We start from the raw sequence: 22,679 nt of genomic DNA, 5'->3' as shown, positions 1-22,679 counted from the left end.
AGATTTAATGCAAAGCATATTTTCAATGGCTAAATATAATTCAATGATGTCACTTTATACTAGGGAGCTTAATATAATTTTTGGTAACTTTAGAAATATGAACAAAATCTACTTTGCTTTATCAAAGTCATTGACAATTATTGGTGCTCAGAGAGGAAGAGCACAGTTAACAATTAAATCATAAAATCCTCATATGTTTTTTTCTCTTCTTAAACTTGAATCTTTAAAATTTGAATTCTAACAATGTTCCTCCCGGACACTGAGGTCCAGTACCGAGGGCCTTCTGGCGGTTCCCTCGTTGCGAGAAGCCAAGTTACAGGGAACCAGGCAGAGGGCCTTCTCAGTAGTGGCACCCGCCCTGTGGAACGCCCTCCCACCAGAGGTCAAAGAGAAAAACAACTACCAGACTTTTAGAAGACATCTGAAGGCAGCCCTGTTTATGGAATGTTTGACAGACTATTATATTTTAATTTAATTTGTATTTGTATTTTAACTGTTTTCTTTTCTTTTTATGTCTTATTGGTTTTGACTGGGGAGGGTGGGGTATAAATAAAAATTTATTACTATTATTATTATTATTTTGTTGGAAGCTGCCTAGAGTGGCTGGGGAAACCCAGTCAGATGGGCGGGGTATAAATAAAATATTATTATTATTATTATTATTATTATTATTATTATTATTAAGAAAGCAGCGCAACAATATGCTGATATACCCAGTGCACAGTTTGTACCAAGGAAATCTGAGGTCACTTTTCTTCATTACTTCAGGGGAATATTATAGAAGCAATGATAGCTATGATAGCTATGAATCATGGTGGTTCAGCAAATAGTTCCTGTAACTTTCACCCTAATTGGTCAGACAGAAGAAAAATGAGTTTGATTGATAGAATTCTGAAATAGTAAAGATTGGTTGTACAGGAGGAATCCAATGCTTCACTATGGTGAATGTTCCATCAGCACAAGGGTTTCAGCTTTACAGACATAATGACCCCCATCTCCTCTTCCTATGTGCTGCTCTGTGGGTATTCCTGAGCTAAATTCAGGGGGTGCAGGGGGGAAGTAGGGGAAGTCCCCTTGCACAAGCAGATGTCCTTGCACAGAGCTTTTATTGACAGGGCGCATTAGGTGACTCCTGCGCTATGTTTCTGGTGCCTGGTATGAAAAAGTGTGTAATATAGCAACTTCACTGTAGTGCCTGAATGGGGCAAACCCACACATTTCACCTTAAGTCCCGTGAAGGAAGGAGGGATATAAAGTATAAAACACATATTTTTTAATGTCAGTGTGTTTATTTTCAAAGCAGTAGATGTCTTTGTATATTGACCCTCTCTTCTTAAAATAATACTTTTACAGCACAATCCAATATGTGTCTACTCAGAAGTCAGACTTCTTGAGTTCAATAGGCTTTCTTCCCAGGACCACAGCCTTAATTATTCTTTAAAACACTGACCACTGTCTTTGCGTTATGTTCCGTTTCAAGACATCTATAGGCAGAGAGAAATGTTGCTTTCAGGATCATAACAACAAAGAATCAGTTTAATGTTTGGGATGACCCAATCTACCACCATCTTTCAATAGCACTAAATATGACACAAGAGCTTTGCATGTTCTTACCTTGGCTCTGCCAGTGCTCTGAAGAATGTGCACTAAAGCACAGGCCATCTCCTCTTTGTTCCGGACACTGATGACTGGCTCCAGAACGGAGCATAACATTGTGTAGTTGTTGGTCACAAACTCAGCAAATTCTTTGTATTGCTCCATGGGGAGGATGGTAATTGTCTGGTAACGGCATTTTATCCGTATGGATGGACCTGTCTTCCCTTTATTAGGCGTGGGGGTGCTGATGGGGTACCACTTCTCCACGAATTGCCGACCAGTCACAGCAGCTATGGGGATGTTGACCAGACCCACATAGTTGTTCTTGTCCTTTTTCTTTTTCTTTTCAACATCTTTATAGATGTGGATGGTGATGCTGTGGGCAGGTGGAAGGCCAGAGAATTCAAAGTGCTCTCCCCAGAAGATGTTGTCGTTTTTCATTTTGCTGGTTGTGCGGGCAAATAAGGTATCGTCCACGCATAACTCGCAAAAGTACCTCTTCTTGGGGGCCAGGTCTTTTGCCTCGATGATCCAAAGGCGGAGCACGTTTTCTGCTCGTCGGCAGTTGTCCTGGAGAGAAAAAGGCTTATTTAGTTTACCCGAGGCCAGCCTCATTGCAAGGGCCAAATGCCTAACATGTGGACGACTTCTTGTTCTATGCTGCTCTTAACTTTTATTATCATTGCTTTTATATTTAAATGCTGCAAAGGAGAGAAACTGTCCTCAAGTTTGCATAAAGCACTGAACACATATAAGATAAAACAATTAATCAACCATGCTCTGGGCTACAATGGCGATCAGCCAGCCGGCATGGCGAATAGTCAGGGTGTTTGTAGCCTTTATCACTCTAGGGAAGGTACGGTACTAGAAATACCTGCAAAAAAATAGCCCTCCAAAAGAACCCACTATGAATAATTTTATGGGAGAGGATGCTTTTTTTCTACAGTGTTCTGGATTCAAGCTGTTTGGGACTTAATAAAGCATAATTGCGAGCTTGAACTTATATCCAAGAGAAACTGGTAGCACTGCAGCTCAAGAAGAAATTTGACAGGAACAAATAAGGTCATTTATCTCACAAGCCCTAGCTGGAAGCCAGATTTAAATGGATCTTTCTAGTGGATAGTACCATTATTCATGTTATAACAGAGGGATTGGAAAGAAGGACCAGCAATCTAGCAACCCATGGCAGATTCTGTCAGTGGATGTGTCAGGGTTGGTGTGACTACTCTTGAGTAACGACCTTCCACATGCTTGTCTTTCAGATGTTTTTATTAGTGCACATTATTTACAGTGTAACAAACTGCTGGTTTCAGGTCTACTCGCTCGAGTCAGATTCCTGCACTGCCCCCCTTCGCGTTCTTGAACAACATAAAAGCCTCGGAACTGAGAAGCGCCTCCCTTTCCTCCTCCTCCTCAATTCCGGCGTCGGGGGGGGAGGGGAGGTCTCCGGTCTGACTGATTCCTGTCGTCCTCTCTTTCCCCCTCCCTCTCTCCCTGCCGATGGAGCGGGGGCTCTTGGATGTTGCCAGAACCCTGGCACTCCCTTTCCGTTTCCTGACTCCCTCCATCAGACCCTTCACTCTCATGACTGCTAGGAGACGTGCTGCTTCGGATGGGGGGGGGTTTCTCTATAAACCCTCCCCCTTACAGGATGCATTCCATTTTTAATGCAAACACCAAAATTCAAAATTCTTAGCCTCTCTCTGTTGGCCACTTGGCTAAAGAGAGAGCTCACAGGTACTTTTTCAAAAAGACAAACCCTGACAAATCTCTGGAAAACAGAACCATTAATGAGGGTGACAGAAGACCATGTGTATCTATTAAGACCTTTGTGCAAAGTGGAGTCGAGCATCATTTTGTGTTATTGACGAGTTTTCCTCTGGGGCATTGATGGTATTGCTGCCATCAACCTAATTAAATGGGTGTGCTTGTTTGGGGAAGAATGGGATACATCGCTTGGCCCAGAAAGAAATTATTCCGGGTGCATAAAATCACTGGATTTCCCTTATATGGTACCTTGTTTGGTTGGATTGCCCTCCGCAGGTTTTCCATCCACTTGTCTCTTTCTCCCGCTGAGGAGCAGCTGAAACATTTACTGCCGCAGGAATAAGTTACCTAAAACATTAAAAAGAAATAAAAATTAAAACCAGCTAAGCTCATAATTGCAACTTATGTAAAATAAGGAAGGGCATGAAAATCTTGAATATCCTACCACAAACAATTCTAGAATACTTGCCAATACTAAATTAAGAAAGCAGAAGAAGTGTGCACATGTATAAACACGCATGTATGCACATACTGTACAGAAATGTACTCATTATTTAATTCGCCTTCACATATTAAGTTTTCAGAAAAATTGGATTTCAAATGTAGGGGGATCAAAGGAGTGCATGGAGATCAGGAGGGACCAGGGTTCATGCCTGAAATATGGTAAACTAGGTAAGTCTCTCTCCCCCCCCCCAAATCCAATTCACAAGACAAGGGTCCCTCTAAACTTCTCTCCAAAAGAGAACCAACTATGCTTTCAAAAAACAAACAAACACAGAATGCTGATATTCCCAGGTTGCCCAGTTTTTCACTAGACATCTAATTAGATTATTTAATGACAAGGAAGCAACTAAATGACAGAAATTAAAGTTAAAACAGGGTTAAAACAACACAAAGAAAACAACAGAAAAGAAAACAAGCAGGTAGGAAAGGGAAACAGAAAAGCTCAGGGTTAGATTACTTGTTCTGCTCAAATATGTTACACAAAACTGCAAGTTTGTTACTTGAGTACTGTTCCCTCCATGATGTAGGTTCTTTTATATATTTTTTTGGTAATTCCAAGAATTTGCTTTTATGCATTGGATGATACTTTACCACATCAGCTGTCAATATCACTTTGTGTAAAAAGTTGCTAAATAAAATAAATAGTAAAAACGGCCAAATAATTATTTTAGACCATGACGGTTTCCTTATCGTGTAATAGGGGAGCAACTTTTATGATTCTACCGTAGTTGCTCTGAAATTACCATCCTGAAGTACCATACTGAAGGAGCAAGTGCCCATTTGCTTACTGAACTGCTATACAAAGAGAGACATCTGAAGGATTGTTTCTGCAAGAATTACTTCACTCAGCAGACAAACCCAGGCTTCTCAGAGGTATTTACATTAAATCAAAGCCTGAAGCAAACTAAAACATGTTCCCCTCTAAGGAAACACCAATACAAAGTATGTTATAATAATTCTTGAGAGTTTCCTTCAACAAAACAAAGTTGCCAGGACAACCAGAAAGAGAAGCAAGAACAGGCCAACGTTTGTGCGCAAGTTTTTACATTACATTATCTTAATTTATGTCTCTGGGACTGCACATGCACACACTTGCACACAGAAGGCGAACAACATGCCCGTATATAATGTATTGAATCATTTTGCCCGACAAAGATTATCATTATGTTACAACGCTTGCACAGATTGTTAGCAGACGACGTTAGGCCAGGTTAACATAGCACTTCTAAATCCATTCATTGCAACTCAGAGAAACACAACCTCCTTGGGACTTCTCAATGGCTCATGGGTGCTTGAAATAATACTGTCTCTCTCTTGAAAGGTAACATACATTATGCACTGGAATAGTAACAGTCAGTAATTTACAGAATTACTGAATCACTAAAGGATCAAGCAGAAACGAGGGTACAGTGGGGAAAGCCGTATTCCCTAGCTTTTCGATGCTACAGAGGCCCACATACCAGATTTTTCATAGTTCTCCCTCCAAATGTTATCATTTTTTTAGCTTTCCTGCCTTTTAAGATTATCATTCTAGGGAAGTCTTGCTGCAGGAACTTTCTCCCTAAGGAATTCCTATCTGAGACATGGACTTTTTGTGGGAGTAGCACGATGGTGGAATGGACCATGGAACACGTTGGAAGCTAAATATTCCTCCAAGTTGTCCACCCCCCCCAAATAATAATAATAATCAGGTCAATTTGTATTAGTTCAGACTGCTGCTGTTTTAGCTATATATTATGATTAACTGGTTTGACAAATTTCCACCAAATCTTTGGTTTATGTGATTTGTAAGTACGCAAGTCCTGTTTGGATCTGAAAGGTATGGCATAGGTATAGCATGTCTCTCAGTCTAACCTACCTCAAAGGGTTGTTGTGAGGCTATAATGGGAAACAGGGAACAACCTTATAACATCCCCCTGATCTCCTTGGAGGGCAGGTGGGATAGAAATGTGATCCATCTTAAGTGATAACAAATATTATCAAATAGATGAAATGTGTCTACAGAAGACATCCGGGCATTTACCAAAAGTGATGGAGTATGAATTGGGCGGAAATTGGAATATAAATAGGGTTGCCATCTTTTGAAAATGGCCTTCCCAGACAGACCTTCCCTTGAGGTGGAAGCCAAGCAGAAGTTTTTTCTCCCGTTGTTGCCCCACTCCTTTCCAGCGCCTGCTTCGGCCATGCAGTTTGCTGCAACTGTTTGTGCAAGGCTCCAGCTTGCCGGTGCTGGGGGGGGGAGGGGATGTGTGACTCCAGGCAATGATCCACCTCTCCCTCTCAGGCTCCAATCGGCCTCCAATCGGCCACCGGCAAGGTCGTGCCTGCGATCGGGCCCAGACAGGGAGGCTCATTGCTCTACGGCTTCTCCAGTCCTGCCTGGGCCTTCCCACCCGTCGCGGCTTGAGCAGCTGTTGGGGGCTGCTGCTGCTGGGGAAGGCCCAGGCAGGACCAGAGAGGTCACGGAGCCATTGGCGCAGCTGCCGCCATCACCCGGATCCCCTCTGATGCGGCTTGAGCAGCCATATGGCTGGATTTTCTCAGATATTCCAGTGATTTCCACCCGGACACTGGTTCTGACAGCCAAATCCCAGCAATGTCTGGGACATTCTGGACATATGGCAGGCATAGGCAAAACCGTCCCTCCAGGTGTTTTGGGACTACAACTCCCATCATCCCTAGCTAACAAGACCAGTGGTCAGGGATGATAGGAGTTGTAGTCCCAAAACATCTGGAGGGCCGAGTTTGCCTATGCCTGACATATGGCAACCCTAAATATAAAACTACGCCAGTTCAAAATATCTCACTACAGGACAAAGGCCAAATCATTGCAAATTTGGTCCTGGGCCTCTGTTCTGCCTGTCTCTTCACCTTCCTTCCCTTCTTCCAAACTAACTGCTGGTGGAGAAGGTGGAGCTGTGGCAGGGGCCGGGTCTCTCCTCCCTTCTTTTTAGTTCCTAGAGTGCATCTGGGCTGTTGCTGTTGCAACCTTCTGGGTGCTGGAAAGAGAAGGGGAGAAAGTGACACACAGGAGGGGGTGGGGTGGGGAAGGAAGTGGCACTGCTGGAATTGCCCTGTCTCTAAGTAAGTTTGAGTCAAGGAAAGGGGGACATTGGCTAGCCAAGGCTGCCTGTTATCAGCTGCTCTGATCTACTGTTTGTGCAAGGCTCCTGCTTGCCGGTGATCTACACACTGCACATGCCTCCCGTTTCTCAGGACACACACCAGGAAATATTGCAAAAAGCAAGTGGAAAGCAGGACTACCCCAAGCACAATTTGCCCGTTACTAATCATGACCCATACAGTCAAAACATGCAAAATAGTTCCCGATCTGGAAATATAATGCTAGCTCAGTCCTCGCAGGTGAAAAGGCTGCTCAACTGTTGGGCAATGTGACATACGTCAGCTCAAAATGGCCCAGGACGTGGTAACACCTTCCTAAGTGCCCACTCTTACACAGCCCAGCAACTGAAAATATTTCTTTCTGTTGAAGGATTGAAGGCCGTAGCCCCAAGAATTTGAGAGTCATCTGATGATCAGATAGTCCACGCCCTTCTCATGCTAAATCCCAAGCAGCCGCCAATTTCCTCATCCAATTATGAAATTACAAGGAGTAAGATAAGCAACCAAACCAAGTCAGTTAAGCAATCAATTGTTCCTCTCCCCTTTCTTACTCTTACGTCCCCCCCCCCCGAAACAAAGGAAGACATTTGCTTTTTTTCTTCTTCTTTTACCTCAAAGCAGAAGTCGTGTCCCAGTATGCTGCTATGAAGTGGCTTGACGAAGACTCTCTCTTCTGCCCCAAGATCTAATGTCTCTACAGCACTGCCTGGACTCAGCAAAGATTCATGAGAACGAGACTCTTTCAGCTTTGGCAAACCACGAGACCTGTGCAAAGACCAAAAGGGGGTGGAAATAAGACACCACAAAAAAAGAAGGTGGTTCAATAAAACAAAGTTTTCTTAAAAGCGGCTTTTAAGGTGCCTCACTCCAATTGTTGGTTTTAGAAATAAGATACCCCTGACGAATGCCAGACAAGATTTGGCAGATCCAGAAACTCAGAAATATTTGGCATGTTGGCAAAAAACAAAACAAAAAACTAGACAACTATACACAATCATAACATGTACACACACCACTTTCTCCAGCTAAGTACTCGGGACCTACAACTGGCTTTACAATGCTAACCAAAATAAATATTTATATATACTAACATCTCAAACAAATTCCTTCAGTAGCACCTTAAAGACCAACTAAGTTTTTATTTTGGTATGAGCTTTCGTGTGCATGCACACTTCTTCAGATACCTGTGCATGCACACGAAAGCTCATACCAAAATAAAAACTTAGTTGGTCTTTAAGGTGCTACTGAAGGAATTTTTTTATTTTGCTTCGACTCAGACCAACACGGCTACCTACCTGTATCTCAAACAAACATTGCTTATTTTTACAGGACCCAGAAAATTCTGCTAGTTAACAATTTAACGACATGGGAGTTGCTGCGTCATTAAATCCAGGATAACAGCCCAGATTGGGAGACTGGAATGAAGTCAGGAGAAGCTGCGTGGGCAAACAGAGAGTTGGAAAAATATACCTATTTACAAATAAAGCTGTACTCGATGGATGTAAGGATATATGATTTTGGACATGATTGAGAATCGCATAGCCCGGGACATAGAACTTTAAAGTGATAAAATCGGAATGTGGAAAATAGGAATCTGAAAAGTGTTTCAACCGTGGTCTTCCTCAATGTTCTCTGTACTATGTACATAAAACGTTTTGGCATCAAAGCAATTTTTTATATATACAAATAAAAAAGCAGCAGCACCGACCGGGGTTTACATTTATCTAGCCTTTGAGTGCCATACATGAATGTAAGAAGGCATAGTTATGTTAAAGTGGGCTCTCAAAGCCCCTTCAAATGGAGCAAGTATTGCAAATTAGTTCAGCTAATGTGCCATCAAACATTATGGTACATCCTTGAACTCTTCTGTCCAGCTTGATAAGTATTATTATTAATCCTAATTGGTGGTATTGTTTTTTATTTGTATATAGCAAATTTGTTTTATTGTTTCTAAAGCCACATTTGCTTTGATGCCAAACAGGTTTTATTATAGGTACATTGTTGATATTTTGTCAGTACAAACTGTTTTTATTTCAGTTACAGGTAGGTAGCCGTGTTGGTCTGAGTCGAAGCAAAATAAAAAAATTCTTTCAGTAGCACCTTAAAGACCAACTAAGTTTATATTTTGGTATGAGCTTTCGTGTGCATGCACACTTCTTCAGATACACTAGAAACAGAAGTGTCAGACCCTATATATATACAGAGGGTGGTGGGGGTGGGTGGGAATGGGAGATGGGCTGATGGGAGTGGTAAACCTGTAGATGGATACAGGTTTACCACTCCCATCAGCCCATCTCCCATTCCCACCCACCCCCACCACCCTCTGTATATATATAGGGTCTGACACTTCTGTTTCTAGTGTATCTGAAGAAGTGTGCATGCACACGAAAGCTCATACCAAAATATAAACTTAGTTGGTCTTTAAGGTGCTACTGAAAGAATTTTTTTATTTTTATTTCAGTTCTTTTGCTTCTGAAACAAGGAGGTCTGTTTTCAATTGTCAATAGATTTCATATAATATTGATTCATAGACCAAATTTATTCACAGTAGCTTGTAATAGCTATTTTTTTTATCCCAATCATCTTTCAATACATCTTTTAGTTTGTTGGGATGCAGTTTCTTTTTTGTATAACCTTTATTAGCACAACAGGCCTCTTCTTATGCAAAGACTATTCCGCGTCCCGCTCTGTGCCTTAACCCCAACTCCATCAATTTCCTTCCCATCCCATGTAAAAAAAAGCAAGCAGGATTCAAAAAGCTTTGCCCAAACCAGTGGATTCCATTATGAATGAGGAATCCTAGCTGGCTGGCTTGGCAGAGCACATAATCTGTGTGCAGGACTCAGGGGGTCAACCCCAGGCACCTTCTTTTCACAAGGATTAGGCAGTAGGGGAAGGGGAAGACCCCCCCCCCCCGAGACCCTGGAGAGCTGCTGTCTGTCAGGGTAAGACAAAGAGTTGTACAAATAGGGCTAGATGGCCATAAAGTGGTCATTTAATATAAGACCGCTTCCTAGAAAGAAAGAAATCTTATCAGAGGTGGCACTTTGTAAATATTCAGAAGCCTATGCAAATGCCCTAGGAGCCCAACTGGTTCTGTTGCTTTATCCTCTGTATGCACTTGGAAAACAAAAGTAAAGGCAGTGACTTGACAAGGATGCACAAGAGAGTTCACAGTGAAGCTGAGATGTGCCTAATTCGCGAGTGGGGGGGGGGCGCGTGCACAGAAAATAAAATGCACGCTATTCTGGTTTCATTTAACGGAAGGATTCCGACATTTCCCACAGAATTTCAATGCTTTTTTCCTCTATAATAAAAATAAGAATATCCTTGTGCATCCCCTTTGGAGGATTTGTAGTACTGTACTGCATCCCAATCCTGGATTTGCATTAGGCCAAGGTGTGTGTGTGTGTGTGGGAGCTAAAGAGGAGGCAGGTGGCACAACAGCAGTGGCCGTGGCATGGGAGTGAGAAGACAGGGACACGGAGAGGCAGAAAGTGATGGTTTAAAACATCAGCAGATGCAGAGGGGGGTGCACAAAAGGAGGGCAAGGAGGTATAGGCATGGGGTGAAGATGGAAACGGGTGCCAAGTGGCGCTGCAGAATAGAAAAGAGAAGTGGCTTCAGAAAGGTGAAAGGGGAGCTTAGTAGTTATTTGTTGGGGAGGGGAAGCTCCTCTAGGTGGTTAATATGGGGAAATGGCAAGGGGGTTGGCGTGCAGAGTGAGCTAGGGCGGAGTCCCCATTGAAAAAAATTATTTTTCATTTCTGGTGAACTGCCCATAGCAAGAGAAGGGCATGGTATTAGTTATCTTTAAGACAACAACGAATAGAATGGAAAGTGCCATTTCACACCTTGGGGAGTATACTCTGTTTTTGACTGCTCCCTTACATAAAAAATCCAAACTCTTTAGGGTGCCACAAGCCTGATCCTTATCGCTCCAGCAAACCTAAACCCCTAGTTTACAAATAAATCACATTTCAACTGACCTCATGCTCTCATCTGACATTTATATTTTAAACAGAAGCAGAGTAGTTTCTTGATGATTCCCCCTTTACGCTGAGATAAAAAAATTATTCTCTGGGATTAATTCTCCGCATTTGAGATTTGTTCCATAACTGCTATAGTTTTTAACTTCCATTGTCTCTTACTTAAACCATGTCCTTTTGTTGGGATCCTATAAATCATATCGGTCAATTTTAAATTCTTAAACACATACTGCATTTAGTTTTTATTGAAGGAAAAATACAAATAAAGAAATTGTTTGAAACCCTCTGTTCCTACCTTGCAGGTTTGGCAATTCTTTCTGGCACTGCTCCTTTGCCTTTGAACAGCAATCCCTATTCCTATTATTATTATTATTCCTTCCAGGTAAAATTACTTGCTTAATTTCCAAGTGTCAAGCACTCAGAAGGCACAGGAGCAGGAGCAGTTTTAAAAAAGTGTGATGTGTGTGTGTGTGTGTGAGAGAGAGAGCAGCACTTCTCCCCATTCCCTCAAGGCTTGAATGTTAGACTTTGCTGCCCAAGTCATGTTTAAAAGAAAGCCCAGAAGCAGCTGGGAGAATTTGCTTTGCTTCATTCCTGCCTGGGATAGACAACTCCGATTTAGAAATCCTTAAAAAGAAAAAAATGCTGACATTTCAAGTTACACAAAATATAGTAACGATAAAAGCTGGGGTGCAGGGCAACGGGGGGGGGGGGGCAGCCTGAGGGGTCTTTGCAAGGAAACAACAAAAGGTTTTTATATGCAAGATGACAACCTGCTTCAGTTACCAATGAAACCTAAAAGTTCAAGCACATAGATTTCATAACCAGTTGTGAATAGGCGATGTGCATCAAAAATATTAAGTTTTAAAATCAAATCTAACAAAATCCTCTCATTTGACTATCTCCAGCCTGCCAAGGCAGTCCTTTTCTGCCAAATTGCCAGACTCCCTGCCCCCCCCCCGCAAAAGACAGCAAATAGTTGAGACTGAAGGCCAAGGATCACATCTATTCCAAACTCAGGTTTACACCAGAGGGATATACTGGGGAATAGCCAAAGCAATAAGCAATAGAGTACATACTTCTATAACCATTAGCTGTATTGCTCAATTCCCACATACAAAGAACTCACTAATTCTGATAAATCCAGCACACCTACATGAAGCAATTGTATAGCCACCTGACCGTGCAGCCCCAAATCATAGCGGTGCCATGTGCCTTGGTACCCCCACACCTCCTCCTCCTCCTCTTTGACTACACCGCAGAAGAGGAATTCCTCCTTGCAAGGCAGCAATGGCTCAATCCAGAAGCGGGCGAGCTGCCGATGGCTCTGCTCTAAAGTTTCACAGGTGCGCCTCTGAGAAGAGCCAGGAGGTAAACCAGTCTGCCCACACAGACTAAGGCATCCCTCTTCTTCTCTCCATCTTTCGCACTCCGCATCCTGTCCCTCAGGTGACACAAACAAGGTTCCTGGTATGTGCCCAGCTCACTCAGCCCTGGGCCCGTTGCCATGGTGCTGCATCTATAAGGAGATTAGAGGTGGAAGACAGCAGGGAGAAGCAGCAGTCAGCAGAGCTCAGGGAGCACTCTCTGCAAACACAGCAAAGGTGACCTTTCTGGGGAGAGGAGAGAGTCCCTGCCCTCCCTTTCAGCAAGCGAACCAGACACTTACATCGAGGGAGGAATCACGTCAGCATTTGAGTGGCAGAAGAACAGCACATCAGAAAAGCCCTATTCATCTTGCCTCACGTATGATTCCTTCTCCCATGGGGGGGCATTTATCATATCCCCCCCCCCCCCATGAAGGCTGAATCCTCCACTAAAATCTGCTCAGCTTCCTAGGCAAACACCACTATTTCTGAATATTGTTTTCTAAGGTTTCAGACCCACTACAAGACGGAAGCAGAGTCTTGCACCATATATGCTTTAAATCTAAACCACGGATATTTTAAATGGATGCTTTCTCCACCAATAAGCTACATACTCATATTACGATGGACACTAAGAGCTGTCTCACAATTGATGGCTTCCTTTACAAATCAGCCACCGCTACAAAGGATTGTCTCCACATCATCACAAACACATTCCAATGACAGTTTGACATGGAGCAGAGAATGCCGCAAGGCGGTGACCAGTCTATTTGTTTCAGTTCACCACATGAACCAGCAGCTCCCATCTTGTGTGTGAAATGGACCCAAGTTAACATAAAATAAAAACTTTGTATTGAACGACATTTTTCCATATGACAAATTTTAAGTAGGACCACATAAAGGCTAAGTGTAGCCTAGTTCTCCCTACTTCATTGATTGTAGGTGGGTCTTACAGGACTGAATACTTCTTAAATTACTTTAGATTTATAGCTGTCTATCAGATGCTTGAGGAAAGCCCTTACAATACAGAGGAGGGAGGGAAGCAGAGGCATCTGGATTACGATGGCAAGGTGAGAGCTGCAGGCAAGACACAGAATCCAATGAATGCAGATCAAATGGGTGTGAAGGAAAACAGGATGGTTGAGATCAGAGATGATGATGAGAAGCTTATAGGGCCCAGATGATGAGAGGCAGCAAAGAGGGAGAATGAGAAGGCATTGTTGCACAGACAAGGAAGCCACAGCAGGAGTGGAGAAAGGGAGTGTGGTAGGTGCGGTCCACCCCAGGTGTCACCACTCACTGTGCGGCACTCACTGTGGAGCCTGCAGTGCACCTGAGCCATGCGTCTCTCCCGGGAGAGACACGGTGGCTCGGGCGCACGCAGGCTCTGCGCTGCCCAAATGGTTCTCCCGCTGCCTCTCCCCCCCCCAGCTGTAGGGCGGCTGAGTGGGAGGAGGCAGGTAGTGTCCGGAGGCCCCGCCCTTATGGGTGGCTCGCCTTGCCCCTGGCCACCCCACCCCAGGTGCCCGAGCAGCTTCCTCCGCCGCTGAGCCACAGGAAGGGGGAGCTGAAATGGGTGCTATGACCATTGTAAAGATGTGAAGAGCTACTTGAGTCAATGAGGCTGGATGAGCCCAACACAGCCCCAGTGGCTCCTCCATACAAGGTCAGCAACAGAATCCACATTCTGTCTGCTTCCTACTATTATCCCCATCTTGTAGGTTCAACAGTGTCATTTTTGCCTTATTGTATTAAAAACCCATCACTCGTGCCCATTTTTACAGACAGGACACAACTGCATCTTCCAATTCTAGCACAGCTTGGCGGTGAATGTAAGCTCCTGCTGGAAATAGCAGGGATGGATGGAGTAGCCTAGCCGCCACCACTTCCACAACTCTGCCCCTTATGCTAGCTGGGGTGGAGAAGAAAACGTGTTCGCTATGCCAGTTCCCAGGCAGGTTCAGTGAAGAGGCTCAGATCTGGCTCGATGGGACTGCATACGGCAGGAAAACTCCTGGCCAGTCCTGGTTTTGGGGTGTAAAAATGGCACGGGGGTGGGTGGGTTGGCCAAATTGGCAAAATGTCAGGGGAAACCCGGATGTATGGCAAGGCGGTGGAAAACGTAGCGGAAACAGCTCAAAAAGTTTAAAATCACTATTTTTGGGGTTAGGTTTCCCCCAAAGGCTCAACAATCTCAACAAAAAGCTCCACTCTTTGGGGGCTTTCTTGCTGACCACTGCTCCAGTGGTAGTTTCCACCTGCTTGGATGGATGCATTTTGCTGGTGGGGCTCCCCTGCAGTTGTAGAGACCCCCCCAACAGTGGAGGCTGCCAGAGTGACACCCCCAATCCTATCCACACCCCTTCCAGCACAGGAGATCATGGTTGGATTGCTCTATCCAATATTAATAGATCACAGGGATGGAAAAGCAGCAGCAGCTGCTGCTTTCATATCTGTTAGTCTACAAATAGTTCTAGTTCACAAAGCAATGGACTATATGTAAAGAGTTATCTTTCTAGAAAATAATAATAATTTGATCCTACCACGTAACAGAAATCTCTTCCGACATCCCTGTGCTGCAATTAACAAGAGGCAATTTCCCCAGCCCTCTTGCTTTTGAGCACAGAGATAATAACTCCAAGCCACTCCACTTGTTTTCTAATGACCAGTGATGATGGTAGATTAAAAGAGCCTTTCCCGTATTAGGGGGGGGGGGGATTGGAAAAATGAGTGGCACTTAGTCTCTGCAAAGATGGCAGTTAATCACGGGCAAGCAGGATTACTGTAAACAGGAAGATCATGCAGGCATATAGGGTGGCAAGAAGGCTGTTGAGGGGGGGATGTTTGCACAAATCTGTTCTTCTCAACAGCTCCATTAACCCTCCAAATCCCTATTTCAATTACACTTAGCTAGGATAATTAACCTTTTATAAGCTATCCAAGTACAGCATAAACCTGACAGAAGGGAATATCTGATTATCAAAAGCTACCAACACAGGATAGTAAGTAGTGTGAAGTTGGTCCCATACAGTGAGGCCAATAATAGGTAAATATGTTCTTTTTGCACTGTAAAGGTAAAGGTAAAGGTAAAGAGACCCCTGACCATTAGGTCCAGTCGTGACCGACTCTGAGGTTGCGCGCTCATCTCGCATTATTGGCCGAGGGAGCCGGCGTATAGCTTCCAGGTCATGTGGCCAGCATGACAAAGCCGCTTCTGGCAAACCAGAGCAGCACATGGAAACGCCGTTTACCTTCCCGCTGTAGCGGTTCCTGTTTATCTACTTGCATTTTGACATGCTTTCAAACTGCTAGGTTGGCAGGAGCTGGGAGTGAGCAACGGGAGCTCACCCCGTCACAGGGATTCGAACCACCGACCTTCTGATCAGCAAGCCCTAGGCTCAGTGGTTTAACCACAGCACCACCTGGGTCCCTGTACCAACACTTTTGCACTGTACCAACCCTTTAACTGTTCCATAGGGTCTTGGACTATATAACACTTCCTCTGTATTTCTTATCAGTATCCTTGCACCAATCAAGACACAGTATTCCTTTAAACCAAGGATGGGGAACCTGCAGCTCGCCAGAGGATTTCTAATTCTGGTCAGTCCCAGCCAAGCAGGGCCAATAGTCAGAGTGGCGGTCCAGCACCATCTGGAGGGCCACAGTTCTCCCATCCCTGCTTTCAACCTCAAGGGTTCCTAGTAAATATTTTAACATCCCATTGCAGCTCCACAACTGCACTCACTAAACAGGTTGCAAATCCACAATTCCCTCAGCAGCCAGCTCAGAAGCAGGAACCCACTGCCAGCCAGTAGCAGTTGGGGGAAACGAGTGCCGGCCACAGCAAAGATGGTAAGGAAACATCCCTGTGCATTAGGGAACAAAGGTGGAGGGTGCTGTAGCCAAGTGCTGGGCAAGTGCACAGTTGCCCCACTGTAGAGCTCTTTCACTCCAGAATGGATAAATTCAGCCACGCACACAATCAAACATCACTTCTCTGTTCCATTCAGTCTCCATTCGGAGTGGAGAACTGGGGGGCAGAGGGAGCCCCTCTGGCATCCAATAGTTGCCTGACCAGCCTGGTCTAGCATTCAAGCATAGGGGGAAAGAAGGGTTAAAAATCAAATTGTCCTCTGCTTATGAAGTCCTCCTGCTGCTTTTGACCTATTTAAAAGCCAGACTCCAAAGTACATGTTTCAATTACTGTGATTACTATGGGATGTGGGGGTTTGCTCTGAAAAATAATAATGAATAAGGATTAGAAATCTCTCAGAAGCAAACATGACATAGGTGCTAGCACTTAAACAACAAAATGCAGAATTTAATTCACCCACCATCTTATTATAGGGAAGAATCAAAGGACATTAATGATAGGGTGCATTAGTTCACACAGTTAGGTTCCTCTCAGACTTTATATATCTGATTAAAAATGCCACATACTGTTCTCTCAGCTGCCCTCTTATTAGAGAGATGCTTACACTCCCATGCCCTAACGTAGCTTGATTTGTCTCAGGTCAGACCAAAAGCAGGCCATTTTCAAATCTCAGTTCAGTTTATGGACTCACTGCTTAGCCCTGAGCAACTTCCTTTCTCAGCCTCAGCTTACTCATCTGCAAAATGGGAATTATATAGCATGGTGAGAATAAGACTGGGAAAGCAGGTTGGACTATTGATTTCTGGTGGGGTTCAATCTTCAGTTAAAAAGCTGGCAATCCCTGGTGGGGAATGTTCATGGGAAAAACCCTGCTTTCTGCTCTCTTGTACATTTTTGTGCCTGTTTGTAACCCTTTGCTAGGTGATGACATCACTAATGGCAAACGAAAGCTTTGAATTTCCCTGGCTCGCTCAGGTGCTCTGGCTGACACTCCCTGCTTTAACTGTGCTTTGCTGGCAGCTTCTAAGAGCGACCAAACAAGCCTTTCAACCATGACCAGCCCCAGTTGTGCGTAGTTACTAGTTGGAACAGAATGTAGATGCACATTCCTAGGTGAATCAGTCATACCCTTTCAAAAGAAGGTGCAAAAGCTGCTGGAACAAGATGGCACATCTTTGGGAGAGAAAACATACCTTTGTTTTCATACAAAGTTGATGGGGATATACTGGATATTTCTGTTTGTAAGTGCCAGAAATTTTGGGGCGGCTGAGCTGAATCTCAAAGGCCTCATTTTTTAAACCAAAGGCACAAACTATGTTTTCAGCACCAGCCTCAATTTTACAGACATTATAACTTGCTTGACTGTCTAAATATCAAATGGTCAAACACCCCCCTCTGCCTAGCAAATATTCCTCGACCCACTGCAATTAATGAAGAAAGTCTTGACTAAGTTAATGTGCCTAAGTCAAGCAGCTGAATACCATCCTAGAGATTTAACTGCTTATGTACACAAAAACTGACGTGTGAGATCTGCCTGGATTAAATTATTTCATAACCTCTGGGTTTGCATGAAAGGCACAGTTCTCATTTAAAAACCAATATATAGCCAAAGATCCTAAAATCGGTGTTTCAGTTTGGTATGTTTGGTTGCATATGCCTTCCTGAAACATTCTCAATATATATTGCAGCTCAGGATTACAGGCGTAGCTTCTCTCTACAGTACTAACAATTCCATTTTACCGAACAGATATATTGTACCTATCAGGTTGCACCAATTGCTATTTATGGAAGGGTACTCCTTAGGGTGGAATCCCCATTCTGCCGGCCTGGAAACAATGTGCTACATGTTATTAAGAAGCATTTTGTTACACTGCTGCCGGAAAACAAGTGGAAACAAGGACAGAGCAGTTCCTAATACAGTAAAAAAGCAGCAACAACTCTGTAGAAGGAGACACATGACTTCCTTTCTCACCCTTCAGAAGAAAGCAGTTACTGAAACCTTCAAGCAGAACTATTTGTATTCCTTTTAAAAGACAAAAAAAGAGGAAGAACTGCAATATTTGCATCTACCTTGAAGCAAGGTAAAGGTAAAGGGACCCCTGACCATTAGGTCCAGTCGTGACTGACTCTGGGGTTGCGGCACTCATCCTGTGTTATTGGCCGAGGGAGCTGGCATACAGCTTCCAGTTCATGTGGCCAGCATGACAAAGCCGCTTATGGTGAACCAGAGCAACACACGGAAACGCCGTTTACCTTCCCGCTGTACCTATTTATCTACTTGCACGTTGACGTGCTTTGGAACTGCTAGGTTGGCAGGAGCTAGGACGGAGCAATGGGAGCTCACCCCGTCGCAGGGATTTGAACCGCCGACATTCTGATCGGCAAGCCCACAGCACACCCGCGTCCCACACCTTGAAGCAAAGCACCCACAAACTCCAGAGGGGAGTCTTACAATTTAGACATTCTCTCAGAAACTTATGCACATACTACAATTGTCTCTTATATCAAAGATGCAGAAAAATGTAGTGTAAGAACTATGTAAACCAAGCAAGACTTGTTTCAACGACTGACAGAGTCCTATAACACAGAGTCCCACAACCCTTCTTTATGCAACTGCATGCACATATTAATTCACCATAAGTGGAGAACTACGAAAACCTTCCCTGTGCGCATGTGCAGGCGCACACACAAACACAATGTGCTCAGAAATAGCATCTGCTGAATGTGAGGCAAGCCATCAGCACATTCCTCTCCTTTCAGCTCAAACAGGATCAAATCGACCCGCTCCAATATTGTCATTTTCTGTAAACTAGGATTAGAATATCGACAAACAACAGGGAGACAACAGCCTGCGATATTTGTTTCCGAGGTTGACTTGCCACTATTCTCTGTACTGCAAATATGACATTCGAAATGAAGGAACGCACCCGTAGTAGAAAGCAGCGGTGTGTGCACAGCGGTATCGCTTCACGACAAATCCCAAAGCCATGTCTACTTGGTGTGCTGGAGCCCAGGAAAGGCCATTCTCAGGAACCGGGGAGAGAATTCTTTGACGAGCTACAGCTGTCTGATAATGCCATAAAAATGACTTTTACTAAATCAGGAGGATTCCCACGTGGCAGTAAATCCCAGGAGGGCAAAACCCTCCCAGCTGTCCACAGAGCTTTAACTATATCCACTGACAGCATATGCAACCTGTCTCAGCCATCATTCTCTCCCCGCTCACCCCCCTCCCCGTGATAAACAAAACTAAGGTCAAAGGATTTGGGGGGGGGCAGTTAGAAAAGCCTGCAGTCCCTGATCCCAAACTGGCAATATCAGCTGACTCCCTCCTTGCGTACTAAATATGTTATTTCAGAATCGCTCCCTGGTTGTTTGTCGATTATTCTTCACTTTTAAAACTCAGGAGATAGTTTTAATATTTTGGCACTCTTAACCGCATGCATAAGATGCATTTAGGAGTCCTGGAGTGCAATGGACAACAAGCAGCAAAGGGCAAATATTGTGACTGATTCCGTAAAACGATTATATGCTTCTCAAAAGAATCCTTCACCGAGTAGAAGACCGTTCAAAATATGCCCAAGGCACAAGCTGGAGCATGTCAGCCAGCATCAGACTTCACGGCGTATTATTGGGAGGATAATTTGCTGAGAAGGACTTGGAATAGCAGGGGGATTTCTAAGACACTAAAAACTGCATAGGAAAGTGTTTGTGATACACAAATAGCTGGGAACAGCTGTTCAGTGAAAGTCAAAAACAAAAACAAAGCTTGCAAAAAAGGACTCTTCTCATCCTGCAAGCTTATTTCAGACCTGAACCATACACAATTGGGCACCTGCTCCCTCTTGATGACTGCAGCTCGAGGTCTGCAGCATAGATGACCAATGTGCAGCCAAGGGCACCACAAACTGCAGCATCAGGGGGCTGCAACGCTCTTTGAGAGAAAAGGCAAAGTCCATATAACTGCCTCTATGGCACAGACAGGCACCCTTACCTGCGTCACTCTCTGGCACTGAACTCAGAGGATCAGAGGCAGTCATATGCAGGGATCACAAAGCAAGAATATTTGTACAGACTAGAAAGAAGATTCCACCTAAACATTAGGAAGAACTTCCTGACAGTAAGAGCTGTTTGACAGTGGAATTTGCTGCCAAGAAGTGTGGTGGAGTCTCCTTCTTTTGAGGTCTTTAAGCAGAGGCTTGACAGCCATATGTCAAGAATGCTTTGATGGTGTTTCCTGCTTGGCAGGGGGTTGGACTGGATGGCCCTTGTGGTCTCTTCCAACTCTATGATTCTATGATTCTATCCTCTTAACAGTTAAGGCACAACTAATCTGGATCTGAGTGAACCTGAGTATGTGCCCCTGCCAGGAGTGCTAACTTGCCCCACGGCCATGGGTGCCCGGGGCCGTGGGTGCCATGTAGTGTGCAGTGGCACTGAAATTTGTGGGTGCCCAGCCCCTTCATGGGGAATTTTGTGGGTGCCCGGGCGCTCAGGGAGTTGGCACCTATGTTCCCTGCTTAAGAACAGGACCAATATCCACCTAGGCTATCAGTCTACATAAGAATCACCGTTGCAGGAACCGGCCAGTCATCATCCTGGCTACCTCTCAATGTAGTATATGCCAGCAATGGTACCATCTAATTACATGGTACACTTGTTGAAAAGGTTGAAGACTATTACTGCAATGGCAGCCTTTTGGTTTCCAGACTCAATTTAAAGTGCTGGTTTAGCCATTACAACTCCAAACACTCTTGCCTTAGATCAGATGGCCAGGTATGTGAAACAGTGGCACTAAGACACCGGAACATTCTTCCTGGGGACACCCCACCAGGCCTCTTTCCTCTTAGTTTTCAAATATTCATGAATATTGTTATTTCATTGGACTTTTAACATATTATTTTAGTCTATTAGCTGCCTGCCTTTAAATTCAGCTGTCATTTAAAAGATCTGCTTTTACTGTTACTTTTATTATCATATTAGTATTGCTTAGCTTACTAATTTTAATGTCGGTTTTAACTCCTTTAAGCTGCTTTGCATAGCGCGTGGGGTTCTTTTTTTAACAACAGTAGAATAAAACTACAAGAACAACAAACAACTATTCATGCCTACAGGATTCTTCTCGAACCTGGAACATAATATGCGACAGCAACTTCATCCTCTCTAAAATAGGCCCAGGTTTAGTACAGCTTCTTTCTATTTTGTGATATGGTCACATATCTGACTTTCCTCCATTTATAGCCTGCTAAAATACTTTAAAAATAACTTTGCCCCCAGCTCTCTGACTTGCTTGCACAGTATAAATCTGGGGGTGGGGAGTGTACATGTAGATGCTTCACATTTTACGAGACCTAATGACATCTATACAAAATCATAAACTTGTACCCACTGTAATACATGATAAGGGCCTGAGTCTGAAGGAATGGAAGACCCAATTCCATTTTGCACCACAGGTAAGAAGGCAGGGTTTGCACTTTGGTCCTCTGATAAATTAAAGTCAAAAAGGTTTGTATTAAGCAAGTCTAGTTTCTCCAGTCAGGAAACCCAAATTCTATAGGTTGTAGTCAACTAAGTCCTACTAAGAGGGGACCTACTGAAATTAAGGAACCTAAGCTAGTCATGTTTATTAACTAGCACAGAATCTCACCTTATGAATACACGTGAGTGATTTGCAGAATATGGATTTTTGCTTGCTTGTTTGGAAGTGGTCCTTTAAAACAAACACATGCAATGCAAGTGGAAATGGTCTCCTAGTAATTAACTAATAGAGAAAGAAAATTGAAAGAACGTTTTTCAACTATTAGAGGTGTAGATTTATGCAACAGCCTTCCTGAAACAGCTATGGAATCAAAGGCCCTCAGTGGGTTCAGGAAAATGTTTAAGAAGAATATTGGAATTTCCAGTTGTGGCTTGTAGGATGGAAGAGTTCCTTTCATAGGGAAAAAAGAAAAAAATGGTAGGTGTCTTGTGCATAAGCATACATGGTTCTTGGCAATAAGATCATTTGTTTCTGGGGAGCCTAAATTTGGCAATGGATGATGGAACATATGAAGAGGTAATATAACATGTAGGGACTGGGAGAGCGGCGATTCTGTTCAGTTTGAATTTTCACATGAAACTACCTAATTGGCATTTTCCAAAACAATATGCAGTTTGAAACAAACTTCCCTTTAAAATGCATACCTCTGAATCTGATGCAGCTCACCACAACCACCAACCATAGCTGCCAAGTCTCCCGTTTTCCCTGGGAAATCCCCGTTTTTCCAGCTGTTCCTAGCAGAAAAAACTGATTTTTTTGTTTCCCCCCGGTTTATTCTGGCGTGGCGGCCATTTTGGAACTGGGCGGGGCATGCTCAGAAGCGACTTTTGATGCTGCTCTGCCCAGTTCCAAAATGGCTGCAGTGCGACTTAAGGGAAACTGCTTCCAAAAGTGTGTTTATTAGGTAAAATTGCATCAAA

The 22,679-nt window shown here is 43.8% G+C and overlaps 1 protein-coding gene across 8 annotated transcripts in view; it reads right to left on the bottom strand.

The window, feature by feature from the left end:
* The window catches only part of RASAL2 (RAS protein activator like 2), a 147,568-nt gene that overhangs the window by 30,445 nt on the left and 94,444 nt on the right, over nt 1-22,679 (bottom strand). For all 8 annotated transcript variants that reach the window (XM_035121311.2, XM_035121312.2, XM_060276605.1 and 5 more), the window contains 3 exons: nt 7,602-7,755; nt 3,613-3,711; nt 1,615-2,166 (listed from right to left, as the gene is read on the bottom strand). In XM_035121311.2, coding sequence (XP_034977202.2) covers nt 1,615-2,166; nt 3,613-3,711; nt 7,602-7,755 — 805 coding nt within the window. The remainder of the gene's footprint in view (nt 1-1,614; nt 2,167-3,612; nt 3,712-7,601; nt 7,756-22,679) is intronic.

This window comes from Zootoca vivipara, chromosome 7, assembly GCF_963506605.1.
Source record: "Zootoca vivipara chromosome 7, rZooViv1.1, whole genome shotgun sequence".
In the NCBI taxonomy this organism is placed as follows: Eukaryota; Metazoa; Chordata; class Lepidosauria; order Squamata; family Lacertidae; genus Zootoca; species Zootoca vivipara.
Note: the sequence above shows the minus strand (reverse complement) of the source record. Positions and strands in the feature narration are given on the sequence as shown.